At 31.8% G+C, this 16740-nt stretch overlaps 1 protein-coding gene across 1 annotated transcript in view; it reads left to right on the forward strand.

The window, feature by feature from the left end:
- The window catches only part of LOC129969620 (bcl-2-related ovarian killer protein-like), a 166404-nt gene that overhangs the window by 19714 nt on the left and 129950 nt on the right, over nt 1-16740 (forward strand). The window contains exon 2 of the mRNA XM_056084268.1: nt 8567-9829. Within this exon, the coding sequence (XP_055940243.1) occupies nt 9423-9829 (407 nt within the window). The 5' untranslated portion in view covers nt 8567-9422. The remainder of the gene's footprint in view (nt 1-8566; nt 9830-16740) is intronic.

A 16740-nucleotide genomic window follows, 5' to 3' on the forward strand; every position in this document is an offset into this window, starting at 1 on the left:
AACTAATTTGTCGTCAAAGAAAACTAGTGAGACATAAGACGTGCCATGCTATTTAAATATATAAGAAAGTCTAGGAAAAAAAATTGTAATGCCTAATACCGGATTTAAACAGTTTAAGGCCATTAAGCCTTACTTATTATGAGCCCACATTTTTTGTAAACTATTTAATTAAACTTCACATTTCAATATATTTTTAATTTAATCTACATATTAACAATTCATTTCAAGCTATTTTTTTTATTTTAAGAACTTTTTGAAAATGTGTATCCTTTATTAATTATGGAGTCTCAAAATAACGCGGCATCCATATTGACGCGCAATTCTATGTAAGCAAACGTTCGTCGTTTATAAATACTGGAATAACAAAATGAAAACTCATGAAATAAATAGGAAAGTATCTATTCCAATATTATAGAATTTTTATATTTCTACAAATTTATTTACTTGGCAAGTAGGCTATTAACATTGTTTAATCAACTTACAGAGTCCAATCAGCCTAGCAACCCTAAGCAAATGTCTAGTCTGTCGAGTTGGAAATTTGCCACTACTTTCAGCCATTAATGAATTTAATCGTAGTAGTAGCAATTATAGTAACTAATAGTGGACAAAGATACTTAATCATATAAATGAAACGTAGTTGCAATTTTTTTTTGTACAGATAAAACCAAAGATACGTCATTTGAATGTATGTTATCAATATCAAGATTTGCAATACTAATCCATGTTTTAAAAGTGAGTATTTGTGGTTTTACGATAAAGCAAACTGATATTCCCTTACTTTGATCTCGCATGTATTTATTGACTTTTGAGTTTGAGAGAGATATCAGCTGATAAAGGTTCTCTTCTTGTAAATTTCGAGAATGAAAAAAAAAAATGTATTTAAACAAACTCTTAAACATAAATGATGTCAAGGGATTATTTGTTCAGCATTCACTTATAAAATTTTTCAACAACAATCACATTTAGAGTGATTTCAAAACAGTAATTTGAGAAATGAAATTTCAGAGAGCATGTCTAGTAAGAGTTTATTGAGGTAAAAATATGGAACTCTTTTTAAATTTTTATTTACTAAAATTTAACATAATAAATATTTTTAAAAATATTAAATTATATTTCTTAATAAATATAAAGAAACATTCTTTTATATTTGTATATAAAATCATAAATAAATAATAATTATATAGCAAAGCATACCGCCTGTGCTTTAAAATTTTTGACTTTATTATTCATAGTTTTATCTTCATTCGCTTTTCTTCTTGAATCCAGTAAAGAAGATAAGTGTCTATTTTTAATTCTTAAACAAAAATAATGAAATATAAAATTTTGAATCAGCCATAGATAATGAATGTATAGCTATCGCATAATTAAATATTTATTGCAAAATAAGTAGCACTAAAATAACGAATATTATAAAAATAATATACAAGTATAAAATATTATGAAAGTAATATATATAATATACATATATATAAATATTAATAAGACCATATACAAATATATATAATATACAATACAAAAAAAAAATTACTAGGTTTATATTATTGAAACGTTTTGAAGCAAATCTAAAGTTTTATACAAGTTAGCAAGAACCGAAAGCTTATTTCTGCATTTTAAACATATTTGTAGAAATTAACAATAGTTTGCAATTATTCTTCGTTCAATTAAATGCTCAGAATATTGTTTTATGATTGTCGGCGTCCGGGCACAGGGGTAACGCGTCTTCCTCGTGATCTGAGTGTCCTGGGTTCGAGTCCCGGTTCGGGCATGGTTGTTCTTCATCTGTGAAATGCGTGAATGTGCCCCCGCTGTAAAAAGGGGCTGTGCAATCGAAGGTGAAGCGTGAGTTGCTAAGATGTACTCTTGGACCTAGTTGGCGCTGCTGAAAAACAAGCGATGCACCCTCGGCTTAAAATCGCTGACTTTGTCAGCGAGCCTGTCCATGGCAAGTGCCATTAGGAACAACAAGAAGAAAAATCGAATGCTTTTCTTAATTAAAGTTGGAATAAGATCTTACCTGTTTCTGTTTTTAATATTTCAGTTATATCTATTAATTAAACAAAAGAAAGTTTTTTTAAAAAAATTATTAGTTTTCTTTAAATATACTTCGGTATTTGAATGCAAACAGCATGTCATTGACAAACTTTAGGCTTAACCGCATGCCATTGGCAGCGTTCTGTTAGAAAAAGAAAAAGATGGGGAGGGGGAAGAACCTCTTGAAATTTTTCTCCAGTTTTATATTTATTTTGTTTATATTCAAAAAAATTTCTGTTCAAATGATTGAAGATTAGAGATAATAATGAAAAAAAGAAAAGAAAAGAAGAAAAAAAAAAAAAAACACTTCGCATATAGCGAAATTGGAACAGAAATAACTGAACACGATGGTTTTTTTGGAACGAAAAACAAAACCCTATAATCGCTTCTCGAGGTTTAGAAAATAAGGACGATATTTCATTCAAAATGCATTCTCTTTCTTTGTCCCAAGGTGTGTTTAATGCTGATTTTCTTCTTTCCTGCTATCATTTTTGGGATAATTGCACTCTTGTGAGCAAGAAATTCCATCTTTTGTGTTTATTCATATTAAACGAAGTAACTTAACGACCCTCTTGTTGCATTTTTCTTTTTCGAAAAAGGATAGATGTCATTACAACCAGCGGTGCTGTTTGCTTATGCCACAAAAAAGGTTATAGTGTTTATAATTTTCCAGCGATCGGACTTCTTATCAGCCTATAATCTAACGCAGTTTCTTCTTCTTCTTTTTCTATTTCTTTTCGGTAATCCGATATTTTAAACATATAGTGAATGTGTTGTGATTTTCTAATGAACTGCCCGGTTTTAAATATAATATTTTTAATATACACACACACAGCTACACTATAAAATTTACAAACACACATAGACAATTAGGTTAAAGAAAACAGTGTGGCGGAGGGATTCCACCGGTTCCAGCCGAAAGCAGCCTGCATTAGCGCAAGAGTTGCGCATGGGAAAAAGTGGACCTCAGGATGCAGGTCTCCCGTTCAACTGCTTATCTCTAAACGCCACAAGGAGGTGCTCTCTGCTCAGGGGGGAAAAAGAGGTGCCACAAACATATTTTTTATATGTTTAGTTTAAGTACGTTTAGGAAATAGATGTTGGCGTTTTGTGGGTTGAGAATTTAAAACTAACTTTAACCATTTAACCAATTATATCATTTATTCGATTATTTCGCATTTTTGAAATAAAATTATTGTGAAATTTTGCTAACTTTGTAAAAAAATGCCTTCAGAGTATGTGTAACGCACACACACACACACACACACACACACACACACACATATATATATATATATATATATATATATATATATATATATATATATATATAAATTTGCAAAACCAAGAAATTATCCTCCAGCCATAACCACTAATCCGATTTTCTTAATTTTTACTTCATACTAAATCTGATCCTTAGATACGTCAACAACAAATGAGTTCCCCACCCACTCTTGTTTTCGAGAAAACCCTCATGAACATAATTTTACTGTATACTTTATATGTAGAAAAACCTTGACGTAATTCTTCAGCCCCATTTATTGCCTCGATTTTACTAATTTTTATATTCTATGAAAGCTCAAGATCCCTTTATATATATATATATATATATATATATATATATATATATATATATATATATATATATATATATATATATATATATATATATATATATATATATATATATATATATATATATATATATATATATATATATATATATATATCATCAATGATCACTTTACTTTATTTTCCAGAATAAAATTTTGACAAATGTCACAGTTTCAACTACCAAAATGATTATTTATTTTACATGACCTTTCACGATTATTTATTTTTATACTTTTAGTGCCATCGTATAAAAATTATGTTTTTTTAGACGGCAGGGGTTTTGGATTCGATGAAATTTAGAAAAAAGTTAATACGTGGCTTATTTATATAACATAAATTGTATTCATTTGGATACAGATGACGCTTTATATAGAGATAGGTTCGCAGAAAGAATTTTGAAGTAGGATGATAAATTCTTGGTTATGTGATCGGATGAGCACACTTTCGGGATCCTCCAAATACAGAACAAAATTTTGTTGCCAGGTAACAATCTGGAGAGTAGAATGCTCGTTTAGATAGATGCTGGCGAATGATTTAATTAAATTTTAATTCCATTCAAAAAGATTCAAGAATCCATAATATTTTTAGTAATGGATTATATAATACATTGAAACCCAAAAATAGAAAACGATTAAAATAAGAAAATCTGTTTTTTTTTATCTCCTGATAAAAATATAAATTAAAGTATATTTTTATTAAATTTATTATTTATACTTTTTAATAACATAAAGTTTTCTGATAAAGTATTTTGAAATTGGAATCACTTTTACTGACTCTTTACCCACCTTATCATTTCCTTATAAATGTTTGAATGTTCATTGTTTTAATGTTCTCTGAAAATGAACAGAACATCACCATCATAAGTTCATTCGTATTCTGTCTGTGCAGACATGAAATCTTATCTTTTCAAGGTTTCCATAACTTCTATTCAGTGACAAAAAAGATATTAACTGTTGTAAATGTAGAAAGAAATGCTAATAATCTTCTGAAAATTTGCGTTGCTAATAAGAGGATTTTTTTAAAAAAGTTTCATTTTGTACGCCTCAGGAAACAATCTTGTAAGCGCCATCTTATATAAAGGCTTTATACTACCGTGACGCATGTCATTAATTGAAATGTTTCCTACGTATGTATTATCACATACATCTCATTGTACTAAGCTTGAATTTTGGCATTTTGATGCAATCAATTCAAATATTTGAACTTCTGAAATGTGTAATCGAAATAACAGGAAAATCAGACCTAGAATATTATTATATTTAGTTAAAAATGACCTTGAAAAAATGACAGAATATATCTACTTGTAATCAGAATATAACTCAAAAAGTCTCTTACATAATCTGTAGGGTTTCTGCTTTCACTTATACGATAAAATATTGCAACTAAAGAAAGTTTAGTTTAGTTATATTAATGCACCGTTTTAAATCGACACTACGGCTCTTTTGTGACGGGCCTTGTTATTTTCACTCACAATCAGAGGACGAGAATGTCACCTGAGCTACCACCTCAATCTAAGATTTCACATCACACTAGCGAGAAGGCGTTTGGTCCCGACGGATTTAGCGGGCACCAGACCTGCTCACACGACGATTCTTCGATGGGATTGGGTTTCGAACCCAAAACCCTCTGGTCTCGAAACAGTGATCTTACTACAAGGCCACCGCGGCCCAGTATCTAACGAAAAATTGCAGTCAAAATTTTAATAATATTAAGTAGGGGAAAAATATGGAGTTATATGTTTTGATTGCGTCAGCTTTTCTGTGTATCAAGTCCAGTTCAGTCGATCGTACAAAGTGTGTATGCCCGAAAGCAGTTTCAAATAAAGTGTAGCTGTATTTAACAAAGTGTAGATTTGTTGTTTTACCATCGAATGTCACCAACTTATTTTAAGATAAACGGGCAGATCACAATTACATTTATACGTATTTGTAAGAAAGCTAAGGAAAATAATTCTATAATAAAAGCTTGCTGTTTAAACTGATTTTCTGCATTATCATGTTTTGTTTCCTATTAATGTCTTCAAGCCCGCCTTAATTAATGTCTTCAGGAAAGGTAAAATCTTGGGAACGATGGCAAGATAAATATATAACTGAAGTGTTTGGATGTGGAGAACAGCGTAACACAACTTTACCTTGGGGAATGTCCTGGACATCTTTAACAGGTGTAATATGAAGAAATGGACTTTTGCACAATTTTGCAGGCATATGAAAGAATATTATGTCTATAATGAAGGTTAAAATTTAAATTGTGCTGGCTAATGCTTAATGCTTAAATGAATTTTTTGAAAAGAAATTTTCTGTAATTCTTTTCAATATTAAGAAAATGATAAAAATTTTAATTTTAAATAAAATAGCTCTGGAAAGATTAGGCAGCTGAAATTAAATGGCGCAATAGTATCTTTGTTTCTAGAATCGGATCGGTTGTGTATATTTGAACAGAGTAATTCAAGAAAGTCATGAAATTTCATAATCTGCCCTTATACTTACGCATTAAGTCTCTACCAAATTCTTGTATCAAAAGCAAACAATAAAAATTAGATTTTCTTCCCACGAATTTGAATTCTAAGAAAATGTATAACAAGTTTATGACAGGAAAAAACATGAGATTAAAAAGTGATGAAATAATAAAATAGAATTAATTTTATTACAATAAGTTATGTTATTTCTATAAAATATAGCTAAAATATTCAAAAACTATAGATATTAGTTTATGAATGTCCATAGATGTAGAAATAATAGAATGGAGCTAAAATTGTCGAAATCTTAATCATTTAATTGCTTTGTTTACTGTTCTATAAATAAGGTTACTCATTTTATGAAAATGTTTTGTTACATTATTATAACTAAAGGCTCCATAGAACATGTGAGATATTTATGTATTCCGTATATTTTATAATGAATTATAAGGTTATCATTAACATTTTGTTAATTCATAATTTCAAGAAGAAAAAAATTATTCACGTGTGATGCATGAACTCAATATTCAAGAGATGAAAATAGAACAAGTCGGTTTTTTTCCTAAAAATATTGAAAATTGGATGTCGAAAAGCATCAGATTTATATATTTAAAAAAAGTATAACTAATCATAAATGAAATAGATTTTTTTTAACTCTTATCGGAGAATTAAAATTAATGTACGTCCTAATTTTCGAATTGTTCCAAATCGAAATTTTTTTTCCGGATTCGTAATAAATCTACTAGGTTTTCCTGATCATTACTGATCAATTACAATGTAATATTAAAAAGTGTTGACTTAATCTTTCAAAAAGTAAATTTCTGAAAAAGCTGAAGGCTCAATTGAGAAACGATTTAAATGTCAAAAAAATTAATCTCGTTAAAATGCAATGATCAATATCCATAAAATTCAATAATGAGAAATGTTTAATAATTTGGTAAACGCGAAAAGTGTCTGGCAATTCTTTAAATAATTAATTTAAAAGAGTCTATAAAGAATTCGTTATTGTGGTATCCCTACGAACATTTTTTACTTTTCAACATTTTCGCTTTTGACACTTGGACGTTTCCTATTTTTTAGTCCTCAATTCGTCCTCCCTTATATATAGAATATCTTCATTTTATCATAAATGATGTGATGGCTGTTTGATGGTATTTTAAATACTTATAGATGATATTTCTTTATACCTTGCTACTTTAAGTTTCAAAACATTTCATAAATAACTATTTCGTTGTGTCAAATTATTTTGAGGTTTTGTTTACTTATTCAGTTTTTTTTTTCTTATCCCCCATCCCCCACAGCCAGTGTCCTAGATTCTTGATCTTTTGGATTCAATCCAGAAACTGCTCACTTTAAGTTTTAATATTTCAAAATTATTCGATTATATAATATAAGACACAAGAATCTTTTATGCCATAGTTTACAAGTGACAGTTTTCTTTGAAAATACAATATTAAGAAGACAGGATGATTGTCCGTTTTTATCTCTGGGAAATATTGCACGAAATTTCCCCCAAAAAAAATTCTTTTTTCATGCCAATGAAATAAATGTTTCTTGTGTAATCTAAACGCTGATTTAAGCATTATACAATATAAATGGAATAAAGAAGAAACTGGTATAAGCACATATGAAATAGAGCCGAAATTTTCAAACAAGGGAATAAATTAGAATAAAGAAAAATTTGTGTTCATTTCACTACACCAACCCTCCCCTTTATACTTTTTTTTTCCTTTCTATTCTCTGAACAAACGGCTGCTGCTCCCTAGATGAAAAAGGTGATCCATTGCACTGTACTACCTTTCCTGTTCACTTACGATCTCCTAGCATTTCCAAATTCTTGCTGCAGAAAAAAGGACTGCAATGGTTTAAAACCATTTTCAAAAATTGATGAGAGTAATCTTCTTGAACATGATTCTTTTAAAACTGATTATCATATCCTGCAACCCAAAACTTGGGCATGTTTTTTTAATTATTCATCATATACTTTTACTGTTTTTATTATTCTCATAATAAATGTTTTGCTTGGTTGCCGTTTATTTGCTTTGATGTGTTTTGTGCATTGTTTGCCATCGGTTTCTAAAACCTTCCTCGCTTTTGCGCATGCGTTAAGATGAGTTTAACTCGAGAAAACAGGTGTGAGAGGAAAGTTTACAGAAGAAGTAAAAGAAGCTTTATCAATAAGTAAATTCCGGAAATGCGCGCATCCTTCTGCGTTTCACCCCTTAGTGAGATAGAATCGTCGAAAAGCGGGTTTTCTCAGGATACTGAAATGAACAGTACATATCTTTTATTTTATACTTTTTTTATTATTTGTCTTTATAAAAAAGGAAATTTACTTCCGTCTATATTACTAAAATGGACATATAAGTGATATAATGTAATTTATATATTCTATATCATGTTTTAAATTTCTTTTGCAATTTCTAATATCAGTGATTTTTAAATATTTTTTTTTCTGTCTTATAGGTAAAGAATGATATATCTGGGAAATCATGAAAGTTTTCCTAGCACAAGACTATTTCCATTTCAAGGGAAGTGTGATTTTAGATGAATAAAAACATATCCACTGTTTGTTCCACCCGCAATTAAGTGCTCTCTCTATCACATCTCTCGTTCACTCATCTATCATCAAAATCTCACGTGCTGACAGCAAACAGAGATAAAAAGTATTTATTCTCTGGATTTAATTCAGACTTTGATGGATGAAAAGCTCTGTATCTAAGGTGGGAACGTAAAAGAAGAAAACGAATCAAAATGATAAAAAAACGACATGGTTCGAACAGCAGTCGCCTCAAAGTGAATTCGAGCGATGGAATTTTTGTTTTCTTCCCTTTCGATTGAGTTTTTTCCCAGAAAGAGAAGTTAATCTTGGTTTTATAGCCAATCGATTTTAATTTCCTTGGACATTTAATACCACCAGTTTGAAATTCGGAAATTTTTTTCTTAATAAAAGAAGATAGAATATTGTGATTTATGTGAAATAGGTAGTGTACAACTGTGCCATTCCTTCATTTGTGGATTTAAAAGTGAAACTGTCTTATTGATCGTTTTTTACACATTATCTACTCCCTCAACATAAAACTGCATATCAACTGCAAGTCATTCTCTCAAAAGTACGCCGTATTTGTGACTGATACATACAACTATTTATCCTCTTTGCTGTGGCTTTTTTGGAGAAAAAAAATGTGTGAAAGAATTTTATACATTTAATTGGCGATATTTGATTTCGATAATCGATCTTTTGATACAGCGTGACGGATACACGATAATGCCAAATTTTAATCATTAGTGAATAAGTCATTGCGAAGTTGAACTGTCGAAAATGGCTATTTCCCCTACTGCCAATGGTTCCGCCAATAGACCAATGACTCTTGCACCACCGTCTATCGGCAGACCCAGGAAATACAGTTTACCCGTTATTTACCCTAGACCTTCTTTGTCCGTGTACGCAAATGCCGCGGAAACCACGAAAGAATCGTTGTCGCGACGCAGGAAGTTCAGTCAGGTTGGACAGGTGATGGGACATCGTCTGTCCACCACAATAGGATGGCGCAGTCCCATTTCCCAACATGATGTCGTCAACCAAGCCAAAAGTTTGTGCGGGAGATATCTAAGAGCCAAGCTCAGGTCCTGTTCCGCTGTCCACAAGAAACTTGGTCTCCAAAGACTGAAGAGTGTTAGCAACTTAGCTTGTGGCTCAAACACAGCAGAGATAGCCAACGAGCTTCGGTAAGTAACGCTTGATAATTTAATAAGTGAAAAAAATGTCAATATCCATTTAGCATTTCTGGTGCTAACATCGGTTCAGGAAGTTATGAATGAAAGATCATTCGGTTACGAAAGCGTCTCCTATTTTAAGACAATGCAACTTATAACAAATATGTAAAACTTGCATCAAATTAAATTATGTGGATTTTTCTTTTTCCTTTTATAAATCTTAAGTATTTCTAGCATTTAAATATTTTTTTAAATCGGAAATTAAACGTTGAATTTAAATACTTTGCATATATCTGCTTCAGTAATCTTTTCGAAATAAATGTATGTGGTCACAATAAGCGTACAAACCAATGAATACATGAAAACTGCTTTCGATATTTTACGACAGTTTTATTTAGTTGTATTAACGTCCAGTTTTAAAGCAACACTAGGGCTATTTTGGGACTTACTTCCTAATTTTGAGCCTGAGCTGATTGTCCCCTCTCTAAACTTCCACACCACACCCTTGGGAAGAGTTAAGTCCCGACGGATTTAACGTGCACCAGACACGCTTACACGAGGGATCTTCGCCGGAATCGGATCTCGAACCTGAAAATCTCTGGTTCCGAAGCCGAGATTTTACCACGAGGTCACCGCGGCCTCTGCTTTGCCATTAAATCGATATAAAATGTTACGCTCTTAGTGTATTACAATTAATTTTTCTTCATTTTGTGATAAGAAGTGAGGCACAAAACATTGCCACCAGGGTTGAATGTGCGACTAGAATGTTTTACCGGAAGAGGAGGACAGCATAGAAATGTCAATTAAAAAAACTTATTACTATGATAACAAATAAATTATCTAAAAATACAAATTTTATAAATTATTAAATATTAAGTTATACTAGCACTTTAACGAATATAATTTGTCAAGTTCTTGCATTTTTCAATACATTCACGTAATTATTACAGTATTTTTGAAATTATTGAATTTCCATTTAAATGCTATTATATACTTATATGGATACCGAAATCCTAAATAAAATAAATAAATTTGTCTTCTTATCTTTATTCTAAGCGTTATTCTAAAAGCCTATTAAGAAAATGTGACAATTGTTCGCATTTTCCTCCTTCAAAATTCGATGTTAGTTTGCGCCAACACAAACATTATGTAGAAAGGAGATGATAAAATTCATCATCTGTATTCATATAAAAATTCAAGTTATAGTAAATATTTTATATTTGTTTATAGCTTTTCTGTCTTTAAAGAGTCGCCAGGAAAATTTAATGAATATCATCGAACCAATACTGTCAAAAGTACCAATTTATTTTCAGTTGTAGATTCTTGTAATCGGAAAATAATGTTTTCCCATATTTTGCATTTAAAAAATTCAAATACATTATTAGTTGCTTTGTTCTTCAAAAATAATCATTGGTTCACTGACGTCTCTGCCATTAAATTCAATTTCGTTGCCATTAATATGCCATTAACTGTGTATCTTAGAAGGATTGCATTTCTCCACGTGGTAGAATAGATAAAAATCTGCGAAGGATTTTTTTTTTCCTTGTACATTACGGAAATATTTCCCTGCAATAGAGACGAAAGTATTAATTTGTCTTCAATCATTTATGCCGTTAGATTAAATAAAATAAGGAAGCAAGTTATTTGTATAGCTTAAATATAATACAGATCACCAAATCATCGCAAGAATAGACAGATATCAAAGACATAAAACAATTCCTTATCTAAAAACTTTCATAACATTCGAGGTGTTTTTTTTTTTTTTTTTCAAATTATCAGTGGCGGATTTCCAACACAGCATCTACTTAAGGTCACTGATCCGAAGGGAAGAGTTCATTCAAGTCATCAAAAATAGTCATCATCCTAGATGTTAAATAAGTGAATGTGCAAAATATATGAATTCTATAACTTATAAAATATTCATATAATATAAAATCTTTACCAAATATAATCGGCCAAGTTTCTACATATCTGTTTCAATTCTGTGACTTAGTTATTATACTTAGTATTTGCAATTTGTTTAATACCTGCTTAAATATTATATGAAAAAACTTGAATGCCATGCATCATGAGTCATAATAAATAAATGAGTTAAAGCATAAATAAGTAAAGTAAAAGAAATAACTAAAATAAACCATTTACATGTTGATTTAATCCAAAATTATTTTAAATATAAAACTAAATTATCGAAATTTGCACAGACTAGGGCCACAAAATACTTTAGTTTAGTTATATTAACGTCCCGTTGTAAAACAACATTAGGGATATTTTCGGACAGACCTCGTAATTTTGAACTGCTGTCAGATAACGAGGACGACACCTGAGCTGGCACCCCCCTCTTCACGCCAAACCAGTGGGCGGACGTTTGGCATGACGGATTTAACGTGCAACAGACCCCCTTACACGACGATTCTTCAGTGGAATCGGGTCTCGAACCTGAAACCCTACGGCTCACTAGCCGAGACCTTGCCACCGCGGCCTATCACAAAATACCTAAATCCGCTACTGAAAGTAATGTGGTTCTACCAATTTGATAAAATTTGGCACGAAGGGCTTTTATTCAAGTGCATGCGACTTGGATTTTCGGCGCAATTTGTCAAAATTTTACGCTCGTACCTACTTTCTCGTAATTTTCGGGTACGAGTTAATGATGTAATTTCTTCCCCCAGAACAATCCGAAGCGGTTGTGCGCAAGGAAGTTTACTCTCTCCAACTCTTTTTAACATTTATGTTAACGATCTACCTAGAGCTAGCAATTGTCACTTAGCAATTTTTGCAGACGATACCGCCATTCTTACACAGCATAGAGATCCAAACATAGTCATAGCAAACATTCAACAGTACATGACCATTTTGCAGTGCTGGCTCATCGGCTGGAAAATAAAAGTCAACCCAAGTAAATGCGCGTGCCTCCTATTTACTAAAAAAGTGAATATGCCTGACCTAGCCCCAATCCAAATATTCGGCCAACCCGTCCCCTTTGTAAATGAATACAAATACTTAGGGTTAGTTTTAGACGCAAAATTAAGCTTTAATAGTCATATTAAAGCAGCCCTCTCCAAAGCTACCAAAATGAGTTGTAAACTCAACAGCTTAATTGCTCCATGGAGCCAGCTATCGATTAGGCTCAAGCTTCTGCTCTACAAAGCCATTTTAAGACCAATACTGATGTACGGCTCCCAAATATGGGGGGCGACATCAGCCACTAACATCAAGAGGTTGCAAGTCTTTCAAAACAGACAACTGAGGAAAATAGTTAACGCACCCTGGTACGTCAGAGGAAAAATAATACATAACGACCTCAAAATTGAACCTGTTTCGGAATTTATTAAAAGAACGTCAATTAAGTTCTTTGAAAAATTACCCCAGATTCGCAACGAGTTACTAAATCTACCTGCATACGATCCTGCTTTACCCAGCTCTAGGAAAAGACCTAGAGCTGCAATTGATAATATTTACATTAATTTCCCAGCCGTAAAAAAGCTGAGGACATCGTAACTCTGTTGCCAATTTGGTGGCTTAAAATTCTCAAAATTATTACTGTTTAGGCCCTAGATAGCTACGATGTGCTACACGCGTGAAAATTTTCTGTAATTTTTATTCAGCCCAGTTAGGATCAGTCCCCCATAGAAAAAAGGCACGTGCAACGTAAATCCATTAAAATTATCTATTTACCCCATAAATAATCTTTTTTATTATTTTAATTAATTAAATGAGATCAAATATTGAAAAATATGTATAAATTAAATTAATTACCAAATTTCATGACGTTAGAGCTTTACTGCGCTCGTCTAAACTAGTTCAATTAAATTTAACTTTCCCTAAACTAACAAATTAAAGTATCTATTCCAAATTATGATGTGGAGGTGCTCGTGACCACTTTGTCACATCGCGGAACTCCGAAACATCACGACGTTGCCGTTGTGGTTCTACCAAAATACGCCTTTGCGTTTCCTCACACCCTTACGTTATATAACTTTACCGCTTCGTATACTCTGAGGAAACAAGAAAAGTATAGACTTTCTACAGATTTATTTCTCGGAAGATGAATGTTATGGAAAATTTATGGCATTAAATTAAACTGCAAACTGTCTATGGGAAATCTCAAATATCTGCTTTCTTTTAGATCTAATATATTTCCATTTTTACTTTCTTGTCTACAAACTATGTAGAAAGCATAGCAATCGTCAAAAAGTACGAACTCGAGACTTTGACGAATCTCCACATTTTAGACCTCTCTGAGTTCTGAAAACACATTAAAAAGATGTCCGTCTGTCTGCCTGTCTGTGACAAAGATTACTCAAAAACGTCTTGAGCTTCGTTGAAATTTGGTATACGGTCTTTATACCAAATTTGAAGATTTCTATTAAATTTTGAGTACATTCTGTTCAGAAATTCGTCAGTCTGGCTGTCTGAATACAAGTTAACACGCTAATTACAAAATAAAGATATCTGGATAGATAAAATTTGGTACACTGATTTAACATCTATATTGTAGACACTTGTCAAATTTTGAGCGAAATCCAACAAAGGGATTATAAAAGTAAATGTCAGTCAGTCTGTACTTTTAGAAACATGTAAACGCGATAATTCAAAAATGCAGTGACTTAAATATATCAAATTTGGTATGGAATTTTGTGACCACAAGTACAATTTTTGTCAAATTTTTATTTTAATCAATTAAAAAAACCGGCTCTAAAGTACAAATTCAATTTTCGGGTATTATTAACCGCATGCCAGGGATTAATCGCCAAATAACTCGCCAAGGATGAAATGATAGATTCAATAAAAATTCTAAATTCACGCCGAAAGTTAACATTTTGTAACTATTGTATGCCAAGTGTTGTTGTTGCTTATCCCCCTTGAATTGAACCCAATTCAAACCATGAAAGAGGTCGAGGAAAGAGGCATGCAGTAGCTTCTGAATGTAAGGACCCCTGAGCACCCGAGGGCAGACGTCTGACTTCAGTTCATATGAAGATGACACTCACACTCGCTTACACAACCCGTTTTTACCGGGGGGGGGGGCTCTTTCACACACCTCACAGATAGAATACAGCCATGACCGAACCAAGGTTCGAACCCGGGATGCCCAAATCAAGGGGAAGACGCGCAGCCCCTAGGCCAGGACGCCGGCGTATGCAAAGCCTTTTCTGCATAACAAGTTTAACACAGAGTATGCGAGAAAGTTTTGGTGAGACTACCCCCACTGGTCTCTGATGAAATTAGTAAAATATATCTGCAAGATAAAAATTCAATGTTTTTCTTTAGACATGGAAAGATAAATCAGTTCAGAATACTATCCCACTCTTTTGTTGTAAGTTATTTAGAAATAGACTTTTTCTCATTCATAAAAAAAAAAGTTTCCTTTTATTTTACATTTCTTACATTAAAGCGTCTTTTCAGCAAAGTCCTTTTTTCTTTCAGAAATTACTAAAAGTTCACTTAGAAAACTACTCTACTTCAATTTAAACTTGGATTTGTGTCAAAGTAAATCTTATCTGTGGTATTAGATACGCCGAATGCTTTCAAATTCGCTTATGCGTTTCATAGCGATCCTTTGGATTGAATCTAAAATCCTCATCGCAAACTTGATTTTCATTTAACCGTTTCCCATTGTACTTCAGTATTGATTGCTAGCATAATTTCGTAACAGGCAATCTGGATCCATCCAGCTTCTGAAATTTATGATATCGATTTGTTTATTAATAAACCTAGACTGTCCATTGTTACTCTAGCATATATTTCACAATCTTCTCTTCTAAATTCTATCTTAGTTGAGAATGAATTTAAAACATTTATCTTCCAAATTAAGCCTAACTCGGTTACTTTTTTCAACAGTGTTTAAATAATTAATCGTATTAGAAATCCAATGTTGTTGTTTTCATATATATGTTGATATAATAAAAAAATGTACTTTTCTCTAATATTTAAATTAGAATCAGAATATTTTTCACTTCTTTCATCCATCAGTCTCAATACGTTGCTGACGGTTAGAGAGACATAATTTCAAAACTGTGTAATTCCAACTAAGTGAATTTTAACTCTGAAAATTCGTCGAAATCTCGAGGTTGTGGGTTTGAAGGTTTTTTTTTTTTTTTTTTTTTTAATGATTTTAATATTTTGTATAAGAGAAAGTGCAAATGGAATTTTTTTTTTCTTTTATTTTTTATATGTACACTGGGGAGGGACTATTTTACATTTATCTACATTTCAAATTTATGCTGAAAAGATATTTTGATTATTTCGGCTTAATAGAGATAGTAAAATTAAATAATAGCAAGAATTCTAAATAACATCCAAGCGTAATAGCCTCGTATCTAATTCTCGGTTTCGGGAAAACGGTCTAATTTCGTCAAAGATTTTCCGTTTTCTAGTGTATTCTTAAATTTGTCAATATCTGTTGTAAGAGTGAAATATCCACTAGCTGATACGGCATGAAAATTTGAAGCCCTCATCATCTGACCAATATTCAAAGTTATGAAATTTATCCAAAATTAGCTCTTATGGTATTACAAAAAAACATTTATCTAATTAAATCATACTAAATGTTTCTGTTTATGGATTTTAAATGAAAATTGATATAACCACATCGGAATTACCCCAATGCGCTCTAGGCAGGATAAAGAGAAATAATGATAATCGTCTCGAAAACTTGGGAGGAATTACTAAGGTTTAATCTTAATGGCCATCACCGACCACTCTACCATCCTTCATGAAAATGGAGGTAACTTGTGCGTACAGCGTTAATATACCTACCCGGAAACCGAGAACTAATCACCATGCCGGAAGTTTTTTATCTCCACCTCTGAAGAACTCTTTTGGTTGGATTAATAATCATGTAATTTGTACTTTTAGGGACAACATTAAGTTTATAAATATTACAATCCCAAAACATAAAATTCTAGCTATTGCCTTATACG

Source organism: Argiope bruennichi, chromosome 5 (genome assembly GCF_947563725.1).
Source record: "Argiope bruennichi chromosome 5, qqArgBrue1.1, whole genome shotgun sequence".
Lineage (NCBI taxonomy): Eukaryota > Metazoa > Arthropoda > Arachnida > Araneae > Araneidae > Argiope > Argiope bruennichi.